Genomic DNA, 27,660 nt, shown 5'->3' on the forward strand with positions numbered 1-27,660 from the left:
GTTTATCATTCAGACAAAACCAAGGGTATGGGTACAATGAAGTAAAGCATTTTTATTAGATGGCACAGGGATTTTTTAAAATTGAGCTTTGATTTTAGAAAATATGTTACGGGGCATATGTATAACATTTAATTTTATTTGCCTTTTCTGGTTATGGTTCTGTGTATGGATAATACATCTTTTATTGTCTCTTTTATAAATTAATGTAATAAATTTTACTTTCCCTAGGCTTAGAGACCTTTAGCCAGTTAATTTATCAAGATGTTTATGGGACTGTAAGTATGATTATTATATGTTACTAACATTATTGGGTAGATATAATACTATAGGAAAAATATTAACTTTTTAGCTTCTTGAATGTTTTTTGTTTATTGCTTCTTGAATGTTTTTTCTTCCCAAGTGTGTATCTTATCTGGTAAATGTATATTTCATACTTTTTTTTGGTTTTAAATTAATCTTTTATCCAATACTTACATAGATAGGTATAATTTATTTATTACGTAAATAAAATGAGTACACATTTTATCTAAGACAAAATAAATAAAAATTTTCTTTTGTCTTTTAGTTCACTGTCAATGAATCCAACATTGTAGATTCTCCAAGGTTTCCTCATAGAGGAATTTTAATTGATACATCCAGACACTTTCTGTCCGTTAAGAGTATTTTTAAAACTCTGGTAGGTAATTATTTTATTTTAATCCACTGTCTATTCTGAAGATGTGTCCTTTAATGTTGTTACTTTACGTTGGTTACATATGCTGTTGTGCAGGTTGGAACAGGAGATTCATTTTCCATATACTAAGTATAAGCACTGGGCTTTCTTCCCTCCCTCCCCTGGGAAGTATATTTCCTCTGCTGAGAAGTGGAGGCTCCCGTAGGGAATCACTCTCTTGTTTTCATTGGGGTGGGAGAGGGGCTTAACCAGTATTCAGTCAGCATTGTTAAGAGAAAGACTCAGTTTTAATAGTGCCCATTGGCCCTCTGTGAATCATTTGTCAAATCATGGGTCTAGACTTCTGGTTAGGAATATATGGTCATTGTACCTCTAGTTGGCTTTACTTTTGTGATCTCCACTTACTTTTTTTAAAGTGGCCTAGAAAGGAATCTGAGAGCAGCTTCATACCTAAGGAAGCGTTCCAAAGGAATATGGAACTTCAGGTGGTGGGAGCTGGGGGGCAAGGTGGACATTAACTATTTTGTCTTAAGGACTTTTCATTGGTTCATCCCCACCATCACTGCCAGTTTGTAGGGATCGGGAGGTTTTCTTGCCATGTTTTTCTGCACCTTCACCTGATCATTTATGAACACACTATGTTATTAAAAAATTATTTTTACGTTTACATTAAAACCCTGAATTTCTTTCTCTGAAAGACATTACTGTAATTTTTATGAAAGAAATATATGCTTAGTGTAAAAAGTTTGAACATAGATATGCATAAAATAAGTAGCGATCCCATAATTTCATTTACCAAAGATTGACATAAATTTTTATGTCCCATTTATCTCATTTTAAACTTAAAAAATGAATATCTTAACGTATAATATGACTTCTTTTTTTTACTGAAATATAGTTGGCATACAACATTATGTTAGTTTCAGGTGTACTAAATCATGATTTGACATTAGCATACATTATGAAACGATCATCATGATAAGTCTAGTATCCATCTGTCCCCATGCAGAGTTATTACAATATTATTACATCCCCATGACTTACTTATTGTATAGCTGGAGGTTTGTTCCTCTTAATCCCCTTCACCTATTTTCACCCACCCCCTTACCCATCTCCCTCCTGCCAACCACTCTCTGTATTTATGAGTCTACTTTTGTTTCATTTTGTTTTGTTTTTTAGATTTCACATATAAGTGAGATCATTGATATTTGTCTTTCTCTGTCTGATGTATTTCACTTAACATAATATCCTCTAGATTTATCCATGTTGTCACAAAGGCAAGATTTCATTTTTTTGTGGCTGAGTCTTCTCTGTGTGTTTTGATTGGAGAATTTAGTCCAATTACATTTAAAGTAATTATTGTTATGTACTTACTGCCATTTTGTTAATTGTTTTGGGTTTGTTTTCATAGTTCTTTTTTGTTCCTTTCATCATCTTTTGCTCTCTTCCCTTGCCATGTGATGACTATCTTTAGTGTTATGTTCGGATTCCTTTCTTTGTGTGTGAAACTATTAATAGGTTTTTGGTTTGTAGTTAGCTGTGTGTGTGTGTGTGTGTGTGTGTCTGTGTATATATATATATATATATATATGTATACACACACACATATACATACATATATATGTATAGTTTTATATACATGATTAGGTTATATATACATGATTATTGTAAGTTGACTATCTCTTAAGTTCAAACATTCTAACAACCCTACGTTTTTACTCCACCTCTCACATTTAATGTTTTTGACATCATATTTTACATCTTTTTGTTTTGTGTATCCCTATGCTACTTATTGTGGACATAGATGATTTTTATTACTTTTGTTTTTTAACCTTCCTACTAGCTTTTTAGATGATTAACCTACTACCTTTACTGTATGTTTGCCTTCAGCAATGATATTTTTCCTTTTGTAATTTTCATATTTCTAGTTATGGTCTTTTCCGCTTAGAAAAGTCTTTTTAACATTTCTTGTAAAGTTGGTTTCATGGTGCTGAACTCTTTTAGTTTTCACTTGTCTGTAGAACTCTATCTCTCCTTCAACTCTGAATGATAGTCTTGCTGGGCAGAATATTCTTGGTTGTAAGTTTTTTACCTTTTATCACTTTGAATATGTCATGCCACTCTTTCTGGCCTGCACAGCTTCTGCTGAAAAGTCAGCTGACAGTCCTATGGGAGTTCCCTGGGAAGTAACTAGTTGCTTTTCTCTGGCTGCTTTTCAGATTCTCTGTCTTTAATTTTTGCCCTTTTAATTGCAATGTATCTCGGTGTGGTTGTCTTTGGGTGACCCTGTTTGAGATTCTCTGTCTTCCTGGACTGTATGTCTGGGTTTTTCTTTCCAGATTAAGGAAGTTTTCAGCTACTATTTCTTGAAATACATTCTCTGCCCCTGTCTCTCTTCTCCTTCTGGGACCCCTATAGTGTGTATGTTATTATCCTTGATGTTGTCCCAGAGGTCTCTTACACTATCCTCATTTAAAAATTTTTTCTGTTCAACTTGGCCGATTTCCACTACTCTGTCTTCTAGTTTGCTGATCTGTTCCTCTCTATCTACAAATCTATTATTGATTCCTTCTAGTGTATTTTAAACTTCATTTACTATATTCTGCAGCTTTTTGGTTCATCTTTATATTTTCCAACTGTCTATTAAAATTCTGTGTTCATCCATTCTTACGTTCAGTGAGCATCTTTATGATCATTACCTTGAACTCTTTTTTGGGTAGATTGCTTATCTCTACTTCGTTTAGTTCCTTTTCTGGAGTACTGTCTTGTTCCTTTGTTTAGAACATATTCCTCTGTGTCCACATTTTGCCTAATTCTCTGTTTATTTCTATGTATTAGGTAGGTCAGCTACATTTCTCAATATTGCAGAAGTGGCCTTATGTAGGAGATGTCCTATGGGGCCCAGCAGTGCACTCCTCTGTGGTCACCAGAGCCACCTCTAGGGGTGTCCCCTATGTGGGCTGCATGGGCCCTTCTGTTGTGGTACGGCTGACTACTGTGAGTACACTGGTAGGCAGGGCTGGCCCCTGGACCAGTTGGGTGCCAGGCCCCGCCTCCTATGGTGGCTGCTGCCCTGTGGGTGGGCAGAGCTGGGTCTTGGGGCAGCTGTCTATGGGTACCAGGGTTCCTGGGACTGGTGCTGGCCTGTTGGTGGGCAAGTAAGCCCCTGGTGCTGATAGTCTAGAGGGAGGGTTCCAAAATAGCACTTGACAGCACCACTGTCCTCGTGGTACAACAAGCTCCCTGAAGTGGTTCCCTCCAGTGTCTTTGTTCCCAGGAGGAGTCCCAGTTGCCTCCTGCCTCTCTGAGAGGCTAAGATCAGCAAGTGGGTCTGACCCAGGCTCCTTACAAATTACTGCCTCTGACTTGGGACTCAGAGCCTGTAAGATTTTAAATGTGTTTTGTTTTGTTTTGTTTTTTAATTGGAGGATAATTGTTTTACAATGTTGTGTTAGCTTCTGCTGTGCAATGAAGCAAATCAGCCACATGTATACCCATATCCCCTCCCTCTTGGACCTCCCTCCTGCCCTCCCCATCCCACCCATCTAGGACATCACAGAGCACCGAGCTGAGCTCCCTATGCTATACAGCAGGTTCCCACTAGCTATCTATTTTACACATGGTAGTGTATTGATGTCAAACCTAATCTCCCAATTTGTCGCACCCTTCCTTTCCCCTCCCTATGTCCACATGTCTGTTCTCTACGTCTACGACTCTATTCCTGCCCTATAAATAGGTTCATCTGTACCATTCTTTCTAGATTCCACATATATGTGTTAATATATGATATTTGGTTTTCTCTTTCTGGCTTACTTCACTCTGTATCACAGACTCTAGGTCCATTCACGTCTCTACAAATGACCCAATTTCGTTACTTTTTATGGCTGAGTAATATTCCATTGTATATATGTACCACATCTTCTTTATCCCTTCATCTGTTGTTGGACATTTAGGTTGTTTCCATGTCCTGGCTATTGTAAATAGTGCTGCAGTGAACATTGGGGTACGTGTGTCCTTTTGAATTATGGTTTTCTCAGGGTATATGCCCAGTAGTGGGATTGCTGGGTCATATGGTAGTTCTATTTTTAGTTTTTTAAGGAACCTCCATAATGTTCTCCATAGTGGCTATATCAATTTACATTCCCACCAGTGTACAAAAGGGTTCCCTTTTCTCCATACCCTCTCCAGCATTTGATGATGGCCATTCTGACTGGTGTGAGGTGATACCTCATTGTAGTTTTGATTTGCATTTCTCTAATAATTAGTGATGTTGAGCATCTTTTCATGTGCCTCTTGGCCATCTGTATGTCTTCTTTGGAGAAATGTCTATTTAGGTCTTCTGCCCATTTTTTAATTGGGTTGTTTGTTTTTTTGCTATTGAGCTCCATGAGCTGTTTGTATATTTTGGAGATTAATCCTTTGTCCGTTGCTTCATTTGCAAATATTTTCTCCCATTCTGAGGGTTGTCTTTTTGTCTTGTTTATGGTTTCCTTTGCTGTGCAAAAGCTTTTAAGTTTCATTAGGTACCATTTGTTTATTTTTGTTTTTACTTTCATTACTTTAGGAGGTGGGTCAAAAAAGATCTTGCTATGATTTATGTCAAAGAGTGTTTTTCCTGTGTTTCCCTCTAAGAGTTTTATAGTGTCCGGTCTTACATTTAGGTCTTTAATCCATTTTGAGTTTATTTTTGTGTATGGTGTTAGGTAGAGTTCTAATTTCATTCTTTTACATGTAGCTGTCCAGTTTTCCCAGCATTACTTTATTCAAGAGGCTGTCTTTTCTCCATCATATGTTCTTGCCTCCTTTGTCATAAATAAGGTGGCCATATGTGCGTGGGTTTATCTCTGGGCTTTCTGTCCTGTTCCATTGATCTATATGTCTGATTTTGTGCCAGTACCACACTGTCTTGATTACTGTAGATTTGTAGTATACTTTGAAATAGGGGAGCCTGATTCCTCCAGCTCCATTTTTCTTTCTCAAGACTGCTCTGGCTATTTGGTGTCTTTTGTGTTTCCGTACAAATTGTAAAATTTTTTGTTCTGATTCTGTGAAGAATGCCATTGGTAGTTTGATAGGGATTGAATTGGATCTGCACATTTCTTTAGTCATTTTCACAATATTGATTCTTCCAATCCAAGAACATGGTATGTTTCTCTATCTGTTTATGTCATCTTTGATTTATTTCATCAGTGTTTTATCATTTTTCTGAGTATAAGTCATTTGCCTACTTAGGTAGGGTTTATTCCTAGGTATTTTGTTCTTTTTGTCATGATGGTAAATGGGATTGTTTCCTTAATTTCCTTTTCTGATTTTTTTCTTGTTAGTGTATAGGAATGCAAGAGATTTCTGTGCATGAATTTTGTATCCTGCAACCTTACCAGATTCATTGATTAGTTCTAATAGTTTTCTGGTGGCATCTTTAGGATTTTCTATGTATAGTATCATGTCATCTGCAAACAGTGAGAGTTTTACTTCTTCTTTTCCAATTTGTATCCCTTTTATTTCTTTTCCTTCTCTGATTGCCATGGTTAGGACTTCCAAAACTACATTGAATAAGAGTGGCGAGAGTGGACATCCTTGTCTTGTTCCTGATCGTAGTGGAAATGCTTTCAGTTTTTCACCATTAAGAAGGGTGTTTGCTGTGGGTTTGTCATATATGGCTTTTATTATGTTGAGGTAGGTTCCCTCTATGCCCATTTTCTGGAGAGTTTTTATCATAAATGGGTGTTAAATTTTGTCAGAAGCTTTTTCTGCATTTATTGAGATGATCATATGGTTTTTATTCTTTAATTTACTAATATGGTGTATCACATGGATTGATTTGTGTATATTGAAGAATCCTTGCATTCCTGGGATAAATCCCACTTGATCATGGTGTATGATACTTTTAATGTGTTGTTGGATTCTGTTTGCTTGTATTTTGTTGAGGATTTTTGCATCTATGTTCATCAGTGATGTTGGTCTGTAATTTTCTCTTTTTTTGTATCTTTGTCTGGTTTTGGTATCAGGGTGATGGTGGCCTTGTAGAATGAATTTGGGAGTGTTCCTCCCTCTTCAGTTTTTTGAAGAGTTTGAGAAGGATAGGTGTTAGCTCTTCTGTGAATGTTTGATAGAATTCACATGTGAATCCATCTGGTCCTGGACTTTGTTGGAAGATTTTTAATTACACTTTCAATTTCATTACTTGTGATAGGTCTGTTTATATTTTCTAATTCTTCTTGGTTTAGTCTTGGAAAATTGTACCTTTCCAAGAATTTGTCCATTTCTTCGTGGTTGTCCATTTTATTAGCATATAGTTGTTTGTAGTAATCTCTTATAATGCTTTGTATTTCTGCAGTGTCAGTTGTGATTTCTCCTTTTTCATTTCTAGTTTTATTGATTTGCATCCTCTCCTTTTTTTTCTTGATGAGTCTGGCTAAAGGTTTAACAATTTTGTTTTTCTTCTCAAAGAACCAACTTTTAGTTTTATTTTTCTATGCTATTGTTTTCTTTGTTTCTATTTCATTTATTTCTGCTCTGATCTTTATGATTTCTTTCCTTCTACTGACTTTGGGTTTTCTTTGTTCTTTCTCTAGTTACTTTAGGTGTAAAGTTAGATTGTTTATTTGGGATTTTTCTTGTTTCTTGAGGTGAGATTGAATTGCTATAAACTTCCCTCTTAAAACTGCTTTTACTGTGTCCCATAGGTTTTGGGTCGTCGTGTTTTCATTGTCATTTGTTTCTATGTATTTTTTAATTTCTCCTTTGATTTCTTCAGTGATCTCTTGGTTATTTAGTAGTGCACTGTTTAGCCTCCATGTGTTTGTGTTTTTTACAGTTTTTTTCCTGTAATTGATTCCAATCTCATAGCATTGTGGTCAGAAAAGATGCTTGATACGATTTCAGTTTTCTTAAATTTCCTGAGGCTTGATTTGTGACCCAAGATGTGATCTATCCTGGAGAATGTTCCCTGTGCACTTGAGAAGAAAGTGTATTCTGCCACTTTCAGGTGGAATGTCCTATAAATATCAATTAAATCTGTCTGGTCTATTGTGTCATTTAAAGCTTGTGCTTCCTTATATATTTTGTTTGGACAATCTGTCCATTGGTGTAACTGGGGTGTTAAAGTTCCCTACTATTACTGTGTTACTGTCTATTTCCCCTTTTATGCTTGTTAGCATTTGCCTTATGTATTGAGGTGTTCCTATGTTGGGTGCATAAATATTTATAATTGTTATATCTTCTTCTTGGATTGATCCCTTGATCATTATGTAGTATCCTTCCTCGTCTCTTGTAACATTCTTTATTTTAAAGTCTATTTTATCTGATATGAGTATTGCTACTCCAGCTTTCTTTTGATTTCCATTTGCATGGAATACCTTTTTCCATCCCCTCACTTTCAGTCTGTATGTGTCCCTAGGTCTGAAGTGGGTCTCTTGTAGACAGCATATAGATGGTTCTTGTTTTTGTATCCATTCAGCAAGCCTGTGTCTTTTGGTTGGAGCATTTAATCCATTCACGTTTAAGGTAATTATCGATATGTATGTTCCTATGACCATTTTCTTAATTGTTTTGGGTTTGTTTTCTGGGTCTTTTTCTTCTCTTGTGTTTCCTGACTAGAGAAGTTCCTTTAGCATTTGTTGTAAAGCTGGTTTGATGGTGCTGAATTCTCTTAGTTTTTGCTTTTGTCTGTAAAGTTTTGTCTGTAAAGCTTTTGATTTCTCCGTCAAATTTGAATGAGATCCTTGCTGGGTAATCTTGGCTGTAGGTTTTTGTCTTTCATCACTTTAAGTATATCCTGCCACTCCCTTCTGGCCTGCAGAGTTTCTCCTGAAAAATCAGCTGATAACTTTATGGAGATTCCTTTGTATGTTATTTTTTGCTTTTCCCTTGCTGCTTTTGATATTTCTTCTTTGAATTTAATTTTTGTTTGTTTGATTACGTGTGTCTTGGTGTGTTTTTCCTAGGGTTTATCCTGTATGGGACTCTCTGCTTCCTGGACTTGGGTGATTATTTCCTTTCCCATGTTAGGAAAGTTTTCCACTATAATCTCTTCGAATATTTTCTCAGACCCTTTCTTTTTCTCTTCTTTTTCTGGGACCCCTATAATTCAACTGTTGGTGTGTTTAGTGTTGTCCCAGAGGTCTCTGAGATTGTCTTCAATTCTTTTCATTCTTTTTTCTTTATTCTGCTCCTTGGCAGTTATTTCCACCATTCTGTCTTCCAGTTCACTTATTCGTTCTTTTGCCTCAGTTATTTTGTTATTGATGCCTTCTAGTATATTTTTCATTTCAGTTATTGTGTTGTTCATCTCTGTTTATTTGTTCTTTAGTTCTTCTAGATTTTTGTTAAACATTTCTTGTATTTTCTCGATCCATGCCTCCATTCTGTTTCTGAGATTCTGGATCATCTTTACTATCATTACTCTGAATTCTTTTTCAGGTAGGTTGCCTATTTCCTCATTTATTTGGTCTTGTAGGTTTTTTACCTTGCTCCTTCATCTGTGACATATTTTTTTGTCATCTCATTTTTTTTTTTTCTGGGGTGGGATTGTGTTCCTGTGTTACTGGTTGTTCAGCCTGAGGCTTCCAGCACTGGAGTTTGTAGGCTGTTGGGTAGAGCTGAGTCCTGGTGCCAAGATGAGGACCTCTGAGAGACCTCACTCCAGTGAGTTATTCCCTGGGGTCTGAGGTCCTCTGTTAGTCCAGTGGTTCAGACTTGGAGCTCCCACCACAGGAGCTCAGGCATGACCCCCAGCTTGTGAACCAAGATCCTGCAAGCCATGCAGGGCAGCAAAAAAAAAACAAAAAAAGGAGCTGAAGAATAACAAAGAGTAAAAAAGAAAATAAGATTAGAAAACTAACAGATATGTTAGAAAAAATAAAAATACAAAAATATAGATGAAACAGCAACTGGAAGGTAAAAAAGCAAAAAAAGAGGAGGGAAAAAAAAGCTGGAGAAGCCCTTAGCTCTGGGAGGCGGGGTTTAGGTGGTGGGCGGGGCCTATGCTTAGGACCCTCGGGGCTGAAAAGGCCCTTCGGGTGTGGGTCTTAGGTTCATTGTAGCAGGAGGGGCCCAGGAGTGCCTCTGGCCTTGAGGGCGGAGGACCAGGTCTGGGACTCCAGCAGGCTCCCTGGGCCTGAGTGGGCAGGGGAAATGCTAGACACATTCCCCCCGATCCGCCGATCCTGGAGGGTCCCTCCCTGTTGGCCTCTCTTCTTCTCCCCACCCCCCTCCTATGCCCCTAGGCCCCATGGCCAGAGGGGGCCCTGGAAAGCAGGGGACCAGACCTGGAAGCCCAACAGGCTTCCCAGGGCCAAGTGGGCAGGGGAAATGCCCACCAGGCCTCCCCTGATCCTCCGGTCCTGGGGGTTCCCCTGCCACCATCTGCCTCCTCTTTCCCGCTCCTCCCTCCCTCCCACACCCCTAGGACCCGCGAGGCCCAAGGGGGCCCTGGAGAACAGAGGAGCAGGCCCAGGAGCCCAGCAGGCTTCCCGGGGCCTGAGTGGGTGGGGGAAACACCTTCCGCATCTCCCCTGATCCTCCGATCCCAAAGGGCCCCTCCCCATCCACCTCTCCTCTTCTTCCCGCTTCTGTCCTACACCCCTAGGAACCACGTGGCCTGGAGGGGGCCTCAGAGAGTGGAGGCCCTGGCCCCGGAGCCCAGCAGGCTTCCCCAGGCCTGATTGGGCAGGGAAACACTAGGCGTGCTCCCCACTGATCCTCCAAGCCCCTGAGGGTCCCTCCAGGTGTGGGAACCCCTCCCCTCTCCCACCCACCCCTCAGGGGTGCCTGTCCTGTCCGGCCTCCACTTCTCCTCCCCCCTCACTCCCCAACATGTCCTACCCGGTTGCTCGGGGGTTCCTCCCATCTCCTGGGGCTTACTGTTTATAATAAATAAGAATTCTGTATAGGCTTTTTGAAAAGCAACATGCCATGTAAAGAATATAAGATGAGGAATTTATACTTCTTCACATCCTTCCCTTGTTGAAAAAGTAAATTTTAAAAGGAAGCAGACACATTGGAAACAATCCTGGATGCAGATAAGTAAATTGGATTGTATAATATATCTGTGGTATATAATTTTTTTTTCCTTCTCTCTCCCCACTGCGTTTGTTCTCTTTATCTGTGAATCTGCTTCTTTTTTTGTTATATTCACTAGTTGTATTTTTTAGATTCCACATATAAGTGATATCATACATATCCTTCTGTCTGACTTACTTTACTTAGCATATGCCCTCCAAGTCCATCCATCTTGTTGCAGACGGCAAAATTTCTTTTTTTATTGCTGAGTAGTATTCCATTGTATATATATACACCACATCTTTATCCATTCATCTGTTGATGGATACGTAGCTTGCTTCCATATCTTGGCAATTGTAAATAATGCTGCTACGAACACTGGCGTGCATGTATCTTTTCAAATTAGCGTTTTTGTTTTTTTCAGGTATGTATACCCAGGAGTGAGTGGGGATTGCTGGGTCATGTGGTAGCTTTATTTTTAGTTTTTTGAGAAACCTCCAAACTGTTTTCCACAGTGGCTACACCAATTTATATTCCCACTAACAGTGTACAAGGGTTCCCTTTTCTCCACACCCTCGCCGACATTTGTTGTGTTCTTTTTGATGATAGCCATTCTGACGGTGTGAGCTGATAATCTCATTGTGGTTTTAAGGTATATAAATTTTTAACATGTTTGCTTGCAGGATGCCATGGCTTTTAATAAGTTTAATGTTCTGCACTGGCACATAGTAGATGACCAGTCTTTCCCTTATCAGAGCGTCACTTTTCCTGGATTAAGCAAAAAAGTGAGTAATTCATGTTATTGTTGGTATACAAAAAAAAAATTTTGGTATAGTTTCATTAGAAGTTTGCAGCTTAAATGTTTCTTCTTATGGCTAGAATTGAAGTGTAAAAGTTGGATATTTGGGGGACCTCCCTGGCGGTCCAGTGGTTAAGACGCCGTGCTTCCACTGCAGGGGGAGTGGGTTAGATCCCTGGTCAGTGCAGCCAAAAAAAAAAAAAAAAAAGAAGAAGATAATTGTGGTTTTAAATGTTTTTAATAGGCTGCGGCTGAGCATTTTAGATCCACAAAACTGTTGTGGTTTTGTAATTGTTATGTTATCGTAAATGTAAACAATCTCTAGGGGCTATACAAATAAAAATTTTAAAACTTTAATGAATGTAGGAGACCTGAAGCATTCGTGATTAACATAAGGTTAAGTAATTATATTTACCAAGTAGTCCAACTGTATATTTGTTTTAAACAGAATTGTTTTGAATTCTATAAATGACAACTTCTTTTCTTTCTGAAAAGCTATATGAAGCAGGGAATCTTAACAGATAATGGCTCCTTCTTGGAAAATAACGGTGGTCTTAGGAGTGTTCAGATTCACTGTATTATAGACCAGTGAAGCTGGGAGTGAGCCTCGATACCGTCTAGTTGAATCCCCCTCTAGTACAAGGCCAGTCACTGACAGCCAAGAGAAGCTGTATGTCTCATCCAAAGTTGTAGTTAGGAAGAGGCAGAGCCAAGACCCTAAATTTTGTCCTCTGGCCACAATTCCAAAACTTTCTCCAAGGTTTTGATGTAGTTTGGGTTGAAATCCTAGCAGCACTCCTATTGTTGTTTGCTTTTAATAAATGGAAAACTTCAAACATATACAGAAGTAGAATTTAATGAATTCCCATTTCCCTATCAGTAAGCCTCAGTAATCAGGTAATGGCCAGTCTTGTATCACCTATACCCCCTCCATTATTTTGAAGGTAATCCCAGACATCATATCTTATTGGTAAAAAGGCCTGTTTAAAAAGTTATAGTTCGTTATCACAGCTAAAAAAATAGCAATAATCCAGATAGCCAGTCATTATTCATGTTTCCCCAAGTGCCTTTTTCTTTTTAAAAAAAATTTGCATTTGGATGCAAATAAGGTCCATACATTGTTGTCAGTTAATATGTCTGTTCTCTTTTATATATAGCTGCCCATCCCTGCCCATCTCTTTTTTTTTTCTTGTAATTTATTATTTTCATTGAGGAAACTAAGCTCAGTTTGTCCTATAGTTTCCCACAGTCTGGGTTTTGCTGGTTGCATTCCCAGTGTCAATATGTTCTTCTGTCTCCTCTATTTACTGTAAACTGGTGGTTAGATCTAGTCTTGATTCAATACAAATTTGATGTTGAAGATGGGGATAGGGCAAGACTACTTTTTAGAAGTTGAGCATTTATTTATATTTATATATTTATACCTTGAGAAATGTGCCATGGTAACACCTTTAATGGACCTTTATCTTTAACTACCACCAATATTGAGTTCTAGTTTTTCAAGGACCTATAGTAGGACCAAGGGTAATCTTAAAAAAAAAAAACAAAAAAAACACAGGTCACTTATCAGAGCATCTCGGGGAATTTTTAAAGCTGACAGTAATTAAAGTGACTTTGAAAGACAACAGCTATGCTTTGTAATAATGTGTGAATTTTTTTTTTTTTTTTAGTATTAGTTGTTTTAATTGTTTTTTTATACTGCAGGTTCTTATTAGGCATCAATTTTATACACATCAGTGTATACATGTCAATCCCAATCGCCCAATTCAGCACACCACCATCCCCACCCCACCGCAGTTTTCCCCCCTTGGTGTCCATATGTCCATTCTCTACATCTGTGTCTCAACTTCTGCCCTGCAAACTGGCTCATCTCTACCATTTTTCTAGGTTCCACATACATGCATTAATATACGATATTTGTTTTTCTCTTTCTGACTTACTTCACTCTGTATGACAGTCTCTAGATCCATCCACGTCTCAACAAATGACTCAATTTCGTTCCTTTTTATGGCTGAGTAATATTCCATTGTATATATGTACCACAACTTCTTTATCCATTTGTCTGTTGATGGGCATTTAGGTTGCTTCCATGACCTGGCTATTGTAAATAGTGCTGCAATGAACATTCGGGTGCATGTGTCTTTTTGAATTACGGTTTTCTCTGGGTATATGCCCAGTAGTGGGATTGCTGGGTCATATGGTAGTTCTATTTTTAGTTTTTTAAGGAACCTCCATATTGTTCTCCATAGTGGCTGTATCAGTTTACATTCCCACCAACAGTGCAAGAGGTTTCCCTTTTCTCCACACCCTCTCCAGCATTTGTTGTTTGTAGATTTTCTGATGATGCCCATTCTAACAGGAGTGAGGTGATACCTCATTGTAGTTTTGATTTGCATTTCTCTAATAATTAGTGATGTTGAGCATCTTTTCATGTGCTTTGTGGCCGTCTGTATGTCTTCTTTGGAGAAATGTCTATTTAGGTCTTCTGCCCATTTTTGGATTGGGGTGTTTGTTTCTTTAATATTGAGCTGAATGAGCTGTTTATATATTTTGGAGATTAATCCTTTGTCCGTTGATTCGTTTGCAAATATTTTCTCCCATTCTGAGGGTTGTCTTTTCGTCTTGTTTATGGTTTCCTTTGCTGTGCAAAAGCTTTGAAGTTTCATTAGGTCCCACTTGTTTATTCTTGTTTTTATTTCCATTACTCTAGGAGGTGGATCAAAAAAGATCTTGCTGTGATTTATGTCAAAGAGTGTTCTTCCTATGTTTTCCTCTAAGAGTTTTATAGTGTCCAGTCTTATATTTAGGTCTCTAATCCATTTTGAGTTTATTTTTGTGTATGGTGTTAGGGAGTATTCTAATTTCATTCTTTTACATGTAGCTGTCCAGTTTTCCCAGCACCACTTATTGAAGAGACTGTCTTTTCTCCATTGTATATCTTTGCCTCCTTTGTCATAGATTAGTTGACCATAGGTGCGTGGGTTAATCTCTGGGCTTTCTATCTTGTTCCATTGATCTATGTTTCTGTTTTTGTGCCAGTACCATATTGTCTTGAGTACTGTAGCTTTGTAGTATAGTCTGAAGTCAGGGAGTCTGATTCCTCCAGCTCCATTTTTTTGCCTCAAGACTGCTTTGGCTATTCGGGGTCTTTTGTGTCTCCATACAAATTTTAAGATGATTTGTTCTAGCTCCGTAAAAAATGCCATTGGTAATTTGATAGGGATTGCATTGAATCTGTAGATTGCTTTGGGTAGTATACTCATTTTCACAATGTTGATTCTTCCAATCCAAGAACATGGTATATCTCTCCATCTGTTGGTATCATCTTTAATTTCTTTCATCAGTGTCTTATAGTTTTCTGCATACAGGTCTTTTGTCTCCCTAGGTAGGTTTATTCCTAGGCATTTTATTCTTTTTGTTGCAATGGTAAATGGGAGTGTTTCCATAATTTCTCTTTCAGATTTTTCATCATTAGTGTATAGGAATGCAAGAGATTTCTGTGCATTCATTTTGTATCCTGCAACTTTACCATATTCATTAATTAGCTCTAGCAGTTTTCTGGTGGCAGTTTTAGGATTCTCTATGTATAGTATCATGTCATCCGCAAACAGTGACAGTTTTACTTCTTCTTTTCCAATTTGTATTCCTTTTATTTCTTTTTCTTCTCTGATTGCCGTGGCTAGGACTTCCAGAACTATGTTGAATAATAGTGGTGAGAGTGGACATCCTTGTCTCGTTCCTGATCTTAGAGGAAATGCTTTCAGTTTTTCACCATTGAGAATTGAGAATGATGTTTGCTGTGGGTTTGCCATATATGGCCTTTATTATGTTGAGGTAGGTTCCCTCTATGCCCACTTTCTGGAGAGTTTTTATCATAAATGGGTGTTGAATTTTGTCAAAAGCTTTTTCTGCATCTATTGAGATGATCATATGGTTTTTATTCTTCAATTTGTTAATATGGTGTATCACATTGATTGATTTGCGTATATTGAAGAATCCTTGCATCCCTGGGATAAATCCCACTTGATCGTGGTGTATGATCCTTTTAATGTGTTGTTGGATTCTGTTTGCTAGTATTTTGTTGAGGATTTTTGCATCTATATTCATCAGTGATATTGGTCTGTAATTTTCTTTTTTTTGTAGTGTCTTTGTCTGGTTTTGGTATCAGGGTGATGGTGGCCTCATAGAATGAGTTTGGGAGTGTTCCTTCCTCTGCAATTTTTGGAAGAGTTTGAGGAAGGATAGGTGTTAGCTCTTCTCTAAATGTTTGATAGAATTCACCTGTGAAGCCATCTGGTCCTGGACTTTTGTTTGTTGGAAGATTTTTAATCACAGTTTCAATTTCATTACTTGTGATTGGTCTGTTCATATTTTCTGTTTCTTCCTGGTTTAGTCTTGGAAGGTTATACCTTTCTAAAAATGTGTCCATTTCTTCCAGGTTGTCCATTTTATTGGCATAAAGTTGCTTGTAGTAGTCTCTTAGGATGCTTTGTATTTCTGCGGTGTCTGTTGTAACTTCTCCTTTTTCATTTCTGATTTTATTGATTTGAGTCCTCTCCCTCTTTTTCTTGATGAGTCTGGCTAATGGCTTATCAATTTTGTTTATCTTCTCAAAGAACCAACTTTTAGTTTTATTGATCTTTGCTATTGTTTTCTTTGTTTCTATTTCATTTATTTCTGCTCTGATCTTTATGATTTCTTTCCTTCTGCTAACTTTGGGTTTTGTTTGTTCTTCTTTCTCTAGTTTCTTTAGGTTAAGGTTAGATTGTTTACTTGAGATTTTTCTTGTTTCTTTAGGTAGGCTTGTATAGCTATAAACTTCCCTCTTAGAACTGCTTTCGCTGCATCCCATAGGTTTTGGGTCGTCGTGTTTTCATTGTCATTTGTCTCTAGGTATTTTTTTATTTCCTCTTTGATTTCTTCAGTGATCTCTTGGTTATTTAGTAACGTATTGTTTAGCCTCCATGTGTTTGTCTTTTTTACGTTTTTTTCCCTGTAATTCATTTCTAATCTCATAGCGTTGTGGTCAGAAAAGATGCTTGATATGATTTCAATTTTCTTAAATTTACTGAGGCTTGATTTGTGACCAAGATGTGATCTATCCTGGAGAATGTTCCGTGTGCACTTGAGAAGAACGTGTAATCTGCTGTTTTTGGATGGAATGTCCTATATATATCAATTAAATCTATCTGGTCTATTGTGTCATTTAAAGCTTCTGTTTCCTTATTCATTTTCATTTTGGATGATCTGTCCATTGGTGTAAGTGAGGTGTTAAAGTCCCCCACTATGATTGTGTTACTGTCAATTTCCTCTTTTATAGCTGTTAGCAGTTGCCTTATGTATTGAGGTGCTCCTATGTTGGGTGCATATATATTTATAATTGTTATATCTTCTTCTTGGATTGTTCCCTTGATCATTATGTAGTGTCCTTCCTTGTCTCTTGTAACATTCTTTATTTTAAAGTCTATTTTATCCGATATGAGTATAGCTACTCCAGCTTTCTTTTGATTTCCATTTGCATGGAATATCTTTTTCCATCCCCTCGCTTTCAGTCTGTATGTGTCCCTAGGTCTAAAGTGGGTCTCTTGTAGACAGCATATATATGGGTCTTGTTTTTGTATCCATTCAGCCAGTCTGTGTCTTTTGGTTGGGGCATTTAATCCATTCACGTGTAAGGTAATTATCGATATGTATGTTCCTATGACCATTTTCTTAATTGTTTTGGGTTTGTTTTTGTAGGTCCTTTTCTTCTCTTGTGTTTCCCAGTTAGAGAAGTTCCTTTAGCATTTGTTGTAGAGCTGGTTTGGTGGTGCTGAATTCTCTTAGCTTTTGCTTGTCTGTAAAGCTTTTGATTTCTCCATCGAATCTGAATGAGATCCTTTCCGGGTAGAGTAATCTTGGTTGTAGGTTCTTCCCTTTCATCACTTTAAGTATATCATGCCACTCCCTTCTGGCTTGCAGAGTTTCTGCTGAGAAATCAGCTGTTAACCTTATGGGAGTTCCCTTGTATGTTATTTGTCGTTTTTCCCTTGCTGCTTTCAATAATTTTTCTTTGTCTTTAATTTTTGCCACTTTGATTACTATGTGTCTTGGCATGTTTCTCCTTGGGTTTATCCTGTATGGGACTCTCTGCGCTTCCTGGACTTGGGTGGCTATTTCCTTTCCCATGTTAGGGAAGTTTTCGACTATAATCTCTTCAAATATTTTCTCTGGTCCTTTCTCTCTCTCTTCTCCTTCTGGGACCCCTATAATGCGAATGTTGTTGTGTTTAATGTTGTCCCAGAGGTCTCTTAGGCTGTCTTCATTTCTTTTCATTCTTTTTTCTTTATTTTGTTCCGCGGCAGTGAATTCCACCATTCTGTCTTCCAGGTCACTTATCCGTTCTTCTGCCTCAGTTATTCTGCTATTGATTCCTTCTAGTGTAGTTTTCATTTCAGTTATTGTATTGGTCATCTCTGTTTGTTTGTTCTTTAATTCTTCTAGGTCTTTGTTAATCACTTCTTGCATCTTCTCAATCTTTGCCTCCATTCTTATTCCGAGGTCCTGGATCATCTTCACTATCATTATTCTGAATTCTTTTTCTGGAAGGTTGCCTATCTCCACTTCATTTAGTTGTTTTTCTGGGGTTTTTTCTTGTTCCTTCATCTGGTACCTAGCCCTCTGCCTTTTCATCTTGTCTATCTTTATGTAACTGTGGTTTTTGGTCCACAGGCTGCAGGATTGTAGTTTTTCTTGCTTCTGTTCAATGTGTGAATTTTGATTCTAAAACTGACAAGGGCAGTGTACTCAGAATTTTCACTTCGGAGTCAAACATTTCTGTTTTGTCGTACAGTTACATGAGGTTGAAACAGCCTGACGGTAGACGTTGCTGAAACGAGGTGCTGGTAGAGATAGACAGTCCTATCAGTAAATCTGGAATTAACCCAAAGTGTGCTGAGAGCTTATTGATAAGATACAGTAAACAAATAATTTAAATGAGTCATCCAACATCACATAAGACTATTTTATACTTTGTAATACTTGAAAAATCTGCCAGCAGATACTGAAGTACAAACAGAACTGTAAACAGTTCATACATTTTAAGAAATATGGCTTTTACAGGGTAGCTATTCTTCGTCTCATGTTTATACTCCAAACGATGTCCGTATGGTGATTGAATATGCCCGATTACGAGGGATACGGATTGTGCCAGAATTTGATAGCCCTGGACATACGCAGTCTTGGGGAGAAGGTAAGGAGCGTGTTTTATGAGTTGCAGAAAATGAACATTTGAAGTCTTACATCTCATGACTTCGTGTTTGCTCATTTTGTTCTTGTGATTTGCACAAAGGTTGTGCAAACTATTGATAGTTGTAATTCAGTAACTATTATGTGTCTGTTGTGAGCAAGTCACTATCTAGGCATTGCCTAAAGTATAAACACAAGGGATAAAGGAAAACAAGAAATGATTACAACAAGTAGAATGCATAAGTGAATTAAACATTACATGAATGAAGTAACACTTAAAATGCTTTTGAGAGATCAAAGAATATATTCGTGTTTCTGGTAGAGGGAATAACAGGAAAGGCAATTTAGCTGGAGTACAGTGCAGCAGAGAGTAGTTGTACTGTCGGGTGCTTAAGAACTGGCTCTGGAGCTAGATTGCCTGGATTTGAATCCTGCTTCTGGCGTTTATAAACTGAGTGACCTTGGGCAAGTCAGAACATCCCATCCTCAGTTTTCCCATCTCTAAAATGGGAGTATTAGCAGTAGCTATCATGTAATTTTTTTTTGAAGATTAAAGAATGAATGTAAAGCACATAGCACCACACCTAGCATTTATAATTGTGCAATAAGTATTATTAGAATAGACATGGAGTACAGTGGGAAATGAGTCTGAAAAAGTAGTGTAGAGGGCCTTGGGTGAGGAATGTGGGATTCATCAGGACACATGGAAGCCAGTGAAAGTTACAGAGTAGAAGAGTGACATGATGGGAGCCACACTTCAGGGAATCCTATGTGAAAGTGACAGATTGGAAGGGGGAGGAGATTGAAGGTCCTAGACCAGAATGGTGATAGCAGGGATGGAAAATAATATACAGAACTGAGAGACATTCTGGAAATACAACCCATAGAACTTGGCAACTGACTGACTCCAGGAGGAGAGGGACAAGAGACTTAGGAGGATGGTGTCTCGCTTACCAGAATGTGAAAATCAGGAGAAGCTACAGAAGGAGTTTGGGGAAGACAATTTGGTTTTTGTTAGATTATATTTGAAGTGAAGCTAGGATATCTAATTGTGTTCAGCAGGGACTTTGAAATATGGTTTGAAGCTCGAGACAAAAGGATTGGGGCAAGGTTTAGATTTGGGAGTCATTAATATTTGAGGTAATATTTGAAATGGGTAAAATCTCAGAGGCTGATGGAAAGGGAAACAAAAGAGGTACAGGGATAGTATTCAGGAAACAATTCTTATTTGGAAGAAATTATCATAGTAACTCTTAGTAAACACATTTATCTTTTTCTGTATAAAATCTCTTTTGGCTTCAACAAAATAAAGTAATATAATCATGTGCAAAGCCGTGTCTTTGTGACTGAAATACTTCTTTAGAAAAGATTCTCCATGTTTCCTTCCAGGCCAGAAAGACCTCCTGACTCCATGTTATAAGGGAAAAGAGCCATCTGGGGCTTTTGGACCTATAAACCCTATTTGGAATACAACTTACAGCTTCCTGTCTAAATTTTTCAAAGAAATTAGTACCGTGTTTCCGGATGAATTCATTCATTTGGGAGGAGATGAAGTAGATTTTGATTGTTGGTATGAAAATATGTTAAATCCCCCCTATTTCTAAAAACTGTTGCATTTGAAGTAGGTGTAGAGGTCTCCACATGAAAAGGGAAGATTTGGGGTAACATCTCTGTACGGTTTTAACAACTCGTGAGATGGTGGATTTCTGTAGAATGTACATATGGGTGGTATGACAAAGTAAAAGCTTTTAGGAAGGAGAATTAAGATGCAGAAGGAAATGGGAATTAAAAAAAAAAGACTAAAGAGTGAACAAGAATAGCTTTAGTGAAAGAGGGTAATGATTAAGTGGGAGAGATTTTTTCAAGTAAAAGTCCTCTTTGCAAATAGCCTCAGATGGAGGAGAGAGGTGGGAGGTTAGGGAAAACCATTTTTATAGGAAATCAGCTTCTAGAAAAAAATTATTTGCAGTGGAAAGCTAAGATAACTCATAATTAAGTTTTTAGGTTTATTTTACTCTACAAAATAGTTTTACATGTGTATAAGATGTTAGGGATATATGCTGCTTTAAAAAGATGGGGCATATTGAACTTTTAATGAAATTTTGATCACTTTTTATTTAAGGGCATCCAATCCAGAAATCCAGGATTTCATGAGGGACAAAGGCTTTGGCAGAAATTTTAAGAAACTAGAATCCTTCTATATGCAAGCGTAAGTTACTTTAAAGCCTACTTCTGTTTTTATTTCATCAATGCCTTTTGTAAAAGCTTAAGCTGTTATTTAGTACTATATTTTTCATTTTCTCTCCACTCCTTGCCAAAGTGTAGATGTTATATTCTTTGTTACACAAAGTATAGATGAAAAATCATAAAGGAGGGAGCAATAGCCACTATTTTCTTTAAATCAATAACATGGTGACTCTGATCCTTTTGCAGTAACTGTTGAAACACAGGATAACAGTCATCTGTTCTAAGAACTCAGCTCAGAGCCCTGGCTGCCCTGCGAAGTCTTCGTCACCATCCATCCTCTGGAATTCAGTACCTTTTGTCAACGCTGGAGCATTTCTTTTACTTTATACCTGTGCTGTCTCGTATGGTAGCCACAGCCACATGTGGCTGTTTGTATTTAAATTAGAATTGAAGAAAATTAAAAATTCAGTTCCTCAGTCACATTAGCCACACTTCAGGTGTTGAACAGCTAGATGAGGCTAGTGGCTACCTTACTGGAAAGTGCATATATAGAACATTTCCATCACTGCATAAAGTTCTAGTAGACAGTGCTGCTCTATGCTAGGGAGCAGTGAACTTGTTCTCTGAAGGGCCAGACAGTAAATATGGGAGACTTCGTGGGGCACATATGGTTGCATACTTTTTTTTTGCATACTCTTATTTTTTAAACAATGCTTTACAAATTTAAAAACCATTCTCAGCTCAAGAGCCATACAAAAACAGGCTGCAGGCTATACCTTGCCAACTCCTGCACTGAGCAAGCCCAGATTCTAGCCTTTTCCTGTTCAGCTTTTTGTGTGATACAGTCTAATTTTTTTAGCCTGCAGAGCACCTGCCATTGTCTGAACATCAGGAAATATTTGTGAATTGATTGTCAACACTGTTGGAAGTTATTTAGGTGATGTCACAGGCTAGTTTCTAGTTTCCTTTATTCTAAGATACCCATGAAATTACAAAGATTGCTGTTTATACACTTCCCTTTGAGTTGCCCCATCTTCCTGTCTTTGGGGTATGCTTAGCTCGTTCATTCTGCAATTGACTTGAACCCCTCTGCTGTGTCAGGTTCTGAGCCACGTGCTAGAAAGAAGGAACCACATGGGTCGCCACCCAGCTTTAGCTAGTTCTGCTGTAAAGCTGTGCTATACTGAGAGGCACCTCTCAGTGCTGGAGTTCTTGGGATAAAAATGTGCATTCTTTACACATATTGGTCAGCTTGTGATCTGAAATAACTTTGTAATTTTTTCAATGGTAGGGTTTTGGATATGATTTCAGCCATAAACAAGAACTCCATAGTCTGGCAAGAAGTTTTTGATGATGCAAGCAAGGTGAGAAGTATTAAGACTGCATTTGGTTTTGATAATATGAGAGACTTAATACTTTAATACTTCCTTGGATGGAAGGAACCCTAATGAAGCTTCCCTGTAATGCTGGGGAAATGAGCTTACCTTTCCATTTGAGCTGTAACACTGAGACCAGTGATAATGGTATTGATCTGATTTCTTCCATTTACTTCATTCTTCAGCGCCACCTCCTCCTCATCTCTCCCATCTCCCCTCCTCCCCCATCTCCCCTCCTCCCCCGCCATCTCATTTTTAATCACAAATTTGAAGTACTTTGAAGACCGTTCCTTTTTCCAGAAGGGCAGAACAAACATAAATAAGTCTTTACTGCTGTTAAGATAGTTTTGTTTTAAGTAAAATTGTCAATGTACACTTTTTATTTTAAATGGCATTTCTGACATACTCAGAATTCTTTATTTTCCTTTGGGGGCAACTGAGAATTTGCAAGTCCAGCTACTAGTAGTATCTTTCCAGAAGGGTTGGTGGCATCCTCAGAGTTCCAAAGTAAGTACAATAGTGTGGTAGAAATGGGATGAAAACCTTTAAATTAATTACACCTATATGGTATCATATGTAGACAAAGGTTAAATATCCAACCTTAAGGTTGATGAAACTTCTAAGTCCCTACAACAAATAGCATTTGATATTCTAAAGAGAAAGGGAAAAAAGGAAATGCTGCTTTTTTCAAGGATCTCAAAAGTTATTTTCTTAGCTACAATGCCTCGGACTTGTAATTTCATCTACTGTAGTTGCGAGACCTAATAATATATATTGTGATTTGTGACTTTAATAGCTCATGCCAGGCACAGTAATTCAAGTGTGGAAAGTGGAGGACTATACTCAGGAACAAAGTAAAGTTACAGAAGCTGGCTTCCCTGTGATCCTTTCTGCTCCTTGGTACTTAGACTGGATCAGTTATGGACAAGACTGGAAACGATACTATGCCGTGGACCCTCTTAGTTTTGAGGGTAAGTGAAGCAACCATCACTACTTGATTTGTTAGGTTTTTTTCCCTACCCTCCCTCCAGGGAATCCTTACCTAGGTAGCATCTACCAACTATCCTCCCTTTTATGTTTGACCCTTGATTTTGTTTGTGTGTACTTAAACAGACCAACTACAATATCATTTTAAACTCTGTGAAAGAAACCACATTCTTCCCTAAATGAAAGAACTTCAAAAGTAGATTCCCTTAGATTTTTCTCTCCATTTTCACTGATAAGACTTGTTATCACTATGCATTTACATTAACCTTGTATCTCCTACTCTGAGCTGCCTCTCCAATGCAAGACACCTAAGCAGGGATCCCGTCCTGTTCAGTGGCTTCCGGGTTCTGAGGAGGAGGCATCCTTGGGGGGGTGGTCATGTCTGAGTGGTGGGGCTCCAGACTCTCAAACCCCCTTCATTAAGAACAGTTCTCCCTTGTCCATTTTTGTACACCAGACTTTAATATAAAATTTCCTTTGAGGAAAAGTATTTTGCTGTTTAAAAGAGTTTCAAAACTGTAGGTCTATTAGGAATTGACATAACTGTTTCTCTAAAAAGCATTTTCTGAGAATCAAAAAGTCGTAATTACTATAGATAGTCTCTTTAATAAAATGGTATCTTTACTACCAGACTGCCACATTAGTTAACATATGCTAACAAGTACTATGTGAACCATGGGGTCAGCCGTGGCAGTAAAGTTGGCCACCTTTTTTTGTGCCACAGCCATGAACATCTCCCAACGTCCTGCTTAACAGGAGAGAAATGTTGCCCTAAGATAACAATAGAAATCAGCATTGCCTCTGTATATAGGCCTCAAGTTGCAACTACCTAACTTACATCAATGATTTTAATCTAGGTTCTCAGGAACAGAAAAAACTTGTCATTGGTGGAGAAGCTTGTCTATGGGGAGAGTATGTGGATGCAACTAACCTTACTCCAAGATTATGGTATGGAATTTAAGTGATAACATTTGAATTAAGGTGCCTGAGTTTTCCTTCTGCACCCAAGTAGGAAACCACTAGGAACTTCCCCAAGCATGTGGTTTGCTTATTTAAGAAAACAGAAAACTACATTGGGGCACATGTGGTTTAAATTTTAGGCCTCGGGCAAGTGCTGTCGGTGAGAGACTCTGGAGTCACAAAGACGTCAGAAGCCTAGAGGATGCCTACAGGAGACTAACAATTCACCGCTGCAGAATGCTCAGGTAAGACAGACTTATTTTTCAAGCTAGGATACTATTAAGTACACGGTGAGTTTTAACCTTATTTAGTGTTAGATGGCTTATTGGGGTTTTTTTTCTCTATAAATAGAAATGTATGTCACCTAAGAGGCTGTGATTTAATTAGGAGAAATTGGGAACTATTTCCAGTACCTATAAGGAGAAGATATGCTTGGACTTTAAACTGTTTTATAGATATATTAAATTTTGCTGTAACTTAGAACTCCATTATGAATCTCTTTTTTCAATAATTAGTGGTATGGTTTAGTGATTCTGATTTGAGCTATTAAGTTCCTTAAGATGGAGATGAGTTATATCAATCTAAAACATCTTTTGTTTGTACTTTACCTGTCCTACAGACGAGGAATAGCTGCAGAACCTGTCTTTACTGGATATTGTGACCACGAGGACAGAATGTAAAAATGAGCTGAAACAAAAGAAAAATAGGGGAAAATGCCCACAATCATCTGTACCACGATCAGCTTGATTTTAAAAATCATGTTTTTGAATAAAAATCATGTTTTTGAATAAAATCTCTTTATTGATTGAACCTCCATCTTATTATACATTATACATAGAAGACTGACATCTTTCCTGTGAGAGAAGCTTAAAATCAGCCAACCAAAAACCTCGTGATATCTATCAATCACTCAGTATATTCCAAAAGACTGAATCTTGACTACCGGCAGTAATAACTTCCTAGATACACAATACAGTTCAGGTACATTAACCTTCAACATCAAAGCACGTTTCTCATTCTATAAAATAGAATGGGCAGCACCAGTGCCACTGTCTGTTTCAAGTTCTACCTTTTCAGTTGTTGTTCTCACTGAAAATGAAGTAGGTAGGTGCTCCTGAGTTTCTCTCCGAGGACTTAGAACAAGCCACTTCTCTGGCTGAGCAGTGTACTTTGGTCTTGAGGATTCATGGCTTGATAATTAGACAGCTCTAAGGCAAAGGTAGCTGAGCCTGATGTTAACGTTCGAAGCACAGTTGAATAACCCTAATTAAAATAATTTTAAGTCAGTTATCTCTGCAAAGTTAAGCCTCAAGTCTCTTCCTGCAGAACCTTTGACCATTATCAGGAAAAATTTTGGTAAGTACTGTGGATGACAGAAAACCAGTAGTGTGGGTATGCTTCAGAAGTATTCCTTGGTCCCAACATTTGGTAAAAAGACTCTGCTGGCACTCAGGTGCCTGTCCTAACAGGAGAGGCTGGTGGGGAGGAGAATGAAACTTGCCTGAAAGCCGGCAACAGAAGAAGTAAGATAAGTGCTTGGGATGGAAAAATGGTCATTTAGGCTGGTGACACATTTTGGTACAGCACACCTCAACCTCTGTGGAGGAATGGAAAGGGACACCCCGACACCGCCCCCCCCATGCTGCCATAATCCCCTAGATTTCTCCAGCAATTTACATAAAAAAGTACATTTAGTCACAAAGTACCTACCATAATTTCTGCTAAGGGAACAAATCCAATAATAACTTTGTTGTCCTGACGAGTCTGGATTTCCTGAATGTTCCCTCTTCTTTGTGCCAGATCTGCTAGGACAGGACTGAGGTAATCTCTAGTCACTGTAACCTCAAGATTCATCAGGGGCTCCAAAATTTGCTTATCAGCTTTCTTCAGAGCCTAAAGAAATTAAAGAATATTAACTCTTCTTCCTTAAACTGCAGATCAAATTTCTGTTATGAAGGGAAGATTCATAAAAACTTAAATACTGTCCATACTCTTAGCCTAGAGCCTCTAGCAAAAAGACATAAGCCTGCTTTATAAGAAGTCCAAAACTTCAATATTTGCTTGTACATGCATGACAGTAGTCTGTCTGAGACCTCTTGTATGGTGTGTTGCAAGGGGATGCTTGGTAAAGTCTCATCATGTAGAGTACCTGTGAACATGTGCCCAGAGACAGAGGGAAAGAAAACGGTTTTCTCCCTTCAAAGACTTATTTCTTCATATTTAAACCTCTTCTCTTGTTTTTGATACCTGTAGTTATAGCCCATGCTACAAGTCAGGGCAATTAAGGAGGGAAACAAAGGAGAGAGCTAAAAACACAGTAAGTTAGTAGAAACACATTCTCTATTTGAAACAGACTGAAATCTAAAATTCTGAACAGATAACAAAGGCCAAGAAGAACAAGCACATGGAAAGGAAAGAGCATGGAAACTATAAAAAGCTAAAACAGCATAGGGCAGATAGGAAGTGGACGAAAACCGGGGAAGTAGCAGAGGCATAAAGACCTGGGGTCCTAGTCAGACGCTGTCTTTAGAGCATCACTCCATCAGGCAAATTGGTAAACGGATTTTGGAGGGCGTTTGCGAGCACCATAACTACTGATGGGTTTGATTTTAAAAGCTAACTTACTTCTCCAGCCTGCCAGAGTTAAAAAATAACAAAACAATTTCCTATAAATTCTAAGCCTCTTGTTTGGTTGTCAGGTGGGATGCAATAAACTTAGATTTAGCAGCAGAAACCAGATAAAAGAGCTAGGGCTCTGGAATGTACCCCTCACCTTTATTTGGCTATGGCCGATCATCTCTCTCTGCTCACCTGCCACCACTCACTTAGGACCAGGCGGTTATCTTCGCCTACATTGTCAAGTAATGCCCTTCTGTCCCCGATACCTCACCACCTCCTCCCTCCCCCCGACCCCTGCCTCCTACCTTCATGATCATGAAAAATGGCCAGCAGTATATTCTCTTTATCACAGAAATTTCAAAAAACATAGCACACATATATAGTAAAAACATAATCTCAGTTTTTCACAGATTAAGCCTTTAAAATCACTATCAACTGAAACAACTCAACTATAGAAAAATAGTCCTTGAATGAAAACATTACTAAAAAATAATGACAGTCAACAGCAAACAACTAAATATATCCTCTGTATTTCTGCAATTCTTACCAAAAGCTTTGTGCCACTTCACGCAATGTCTTTTAGAACAACATAATGGAGTGGGAAAAGGTTAAAAATTAAAGAGAAAAAATGCTACAACTAAGGAAAGGACTGAGTTCTGTGTAACTGAACAGGAAGTACTGTGCTTGTGGGTCTGTCCTTAGTCCTCTTTTCTTTTCACAGCCTTTTCCTTGGCAACACTGCCTAGTTACAGAGCATCAAGAACAGCTTCTACATAGCTTCCTCAAAAATTCTAAACTTTACCCAAGCCACGGTCTCTGAGTGCTCCAGC

General features: G+C 38.2%; 2 protein-coding genes across 10 annotated transcripts in view; one reads left to right on the top strand and one right to left on the bottom strand.

Annotated features, from left to right (window-relative positions):
- The window catches only part of HEXB (hexosaminidase subunit beta), a 38,263-nt gene extending 13,259 nt beyond the window's left edge, over nucleotides 1–25,004 (top strand). Inside the window, exons 4-14 of one of the 2 annotated variants that reach the window (XM_068535515.1) lie at nucleotides 229–275; nucleotides 566–676; nucleotides 11,359–11,460; nucleotides 18,576–18,705; nucleotides 20,091–20,271; nucleotides 20,824–20,910; nucleotides 22,180–22,252; nucleotides 23,061–23,235; nucleotides 24,109–24,199; nucleotides 24,352–24,456; nucleotides 24,831–25,004. In XM_068535515.1, the coding sequence (XP_068391616.1) occupies nucleotides 229–275; nucleotides 566–676; nucleotides 11,359–11,460; nucleotides 18,576–18,705; nucleotides 20,091–20,271; nucleotides 20,824–20,910; nucleotides 22,180–22,252; nucleotides 23,061–23,235; nucleotides 24,109–24,199; nucleotides 24,352–24,456; nucleotides 24,831–24,891 (1,163 nt within the window). In that variant the 3' untranslated portion in view covers nucleotides 24,892–25,004. The remainder of the gene's footprint in view (nucleotides 1–228; nucleotides 276–565; nucleotides 677–11,358; nucleotides 11,461–18,575; nucleotides 18,706–20,090; nucleotides 20,272–20,823; nucleotides 20,911–22,179; nucleotides 22,253–23,060; nucleotides 23,236–24,108; nucleotides 24,200–24,351; nucleotides 24,457–24,830) is intronic. The other variant, XM_068535516.1, reaches the window with a different exon arrangement.
- GFM2 (GTP dependent ribosome recycling factor mitochondrial 2) overlaps nucleotides 24,997–27,660 on the bottom strand; it is a 46,966-nt gene continuing 44,302 nt past the window's right edge. For all 8 annotated transcript variants that reach the window (XM_068535506.1, XM_068535511.1, XM_068535507.1 and 5 more), the window contains 2 exons: nucleotides 25,922–26,104; nucleotides 24,997–25,474 (listed from right to left, as the gene is read on the bottom strand). In XM_068535506.1, the coding sequence (XP_068391607.1) occupies nucleotides 25,346–25,474; nucleotides 25,922–26,104 (312 nt within the window). In that variant the 3' untranslated portion in view covers nucleotides 24,997–25,345. The remainder of the gene's footprint in view (nucleotides 25,475–25,921; nucleotides 26,105–27,660) is intronic.

The sequence above is a fragment of the Eschrichtius robustus genome, chromosome 2 (genome assembly GCF_028021215.1).
Source record: "Eschrichtius robustus isolate mEscRob2 chromosome 2, mEscRob2.pri, whole genome shotgun sequence".
Lineage (NCBI taxonomy): Eukaryota > Metazoa > Chordata > Mammalia > Artiodactyla > Eschrichtiidae > Eschrichtius > Eschrichtius robustus.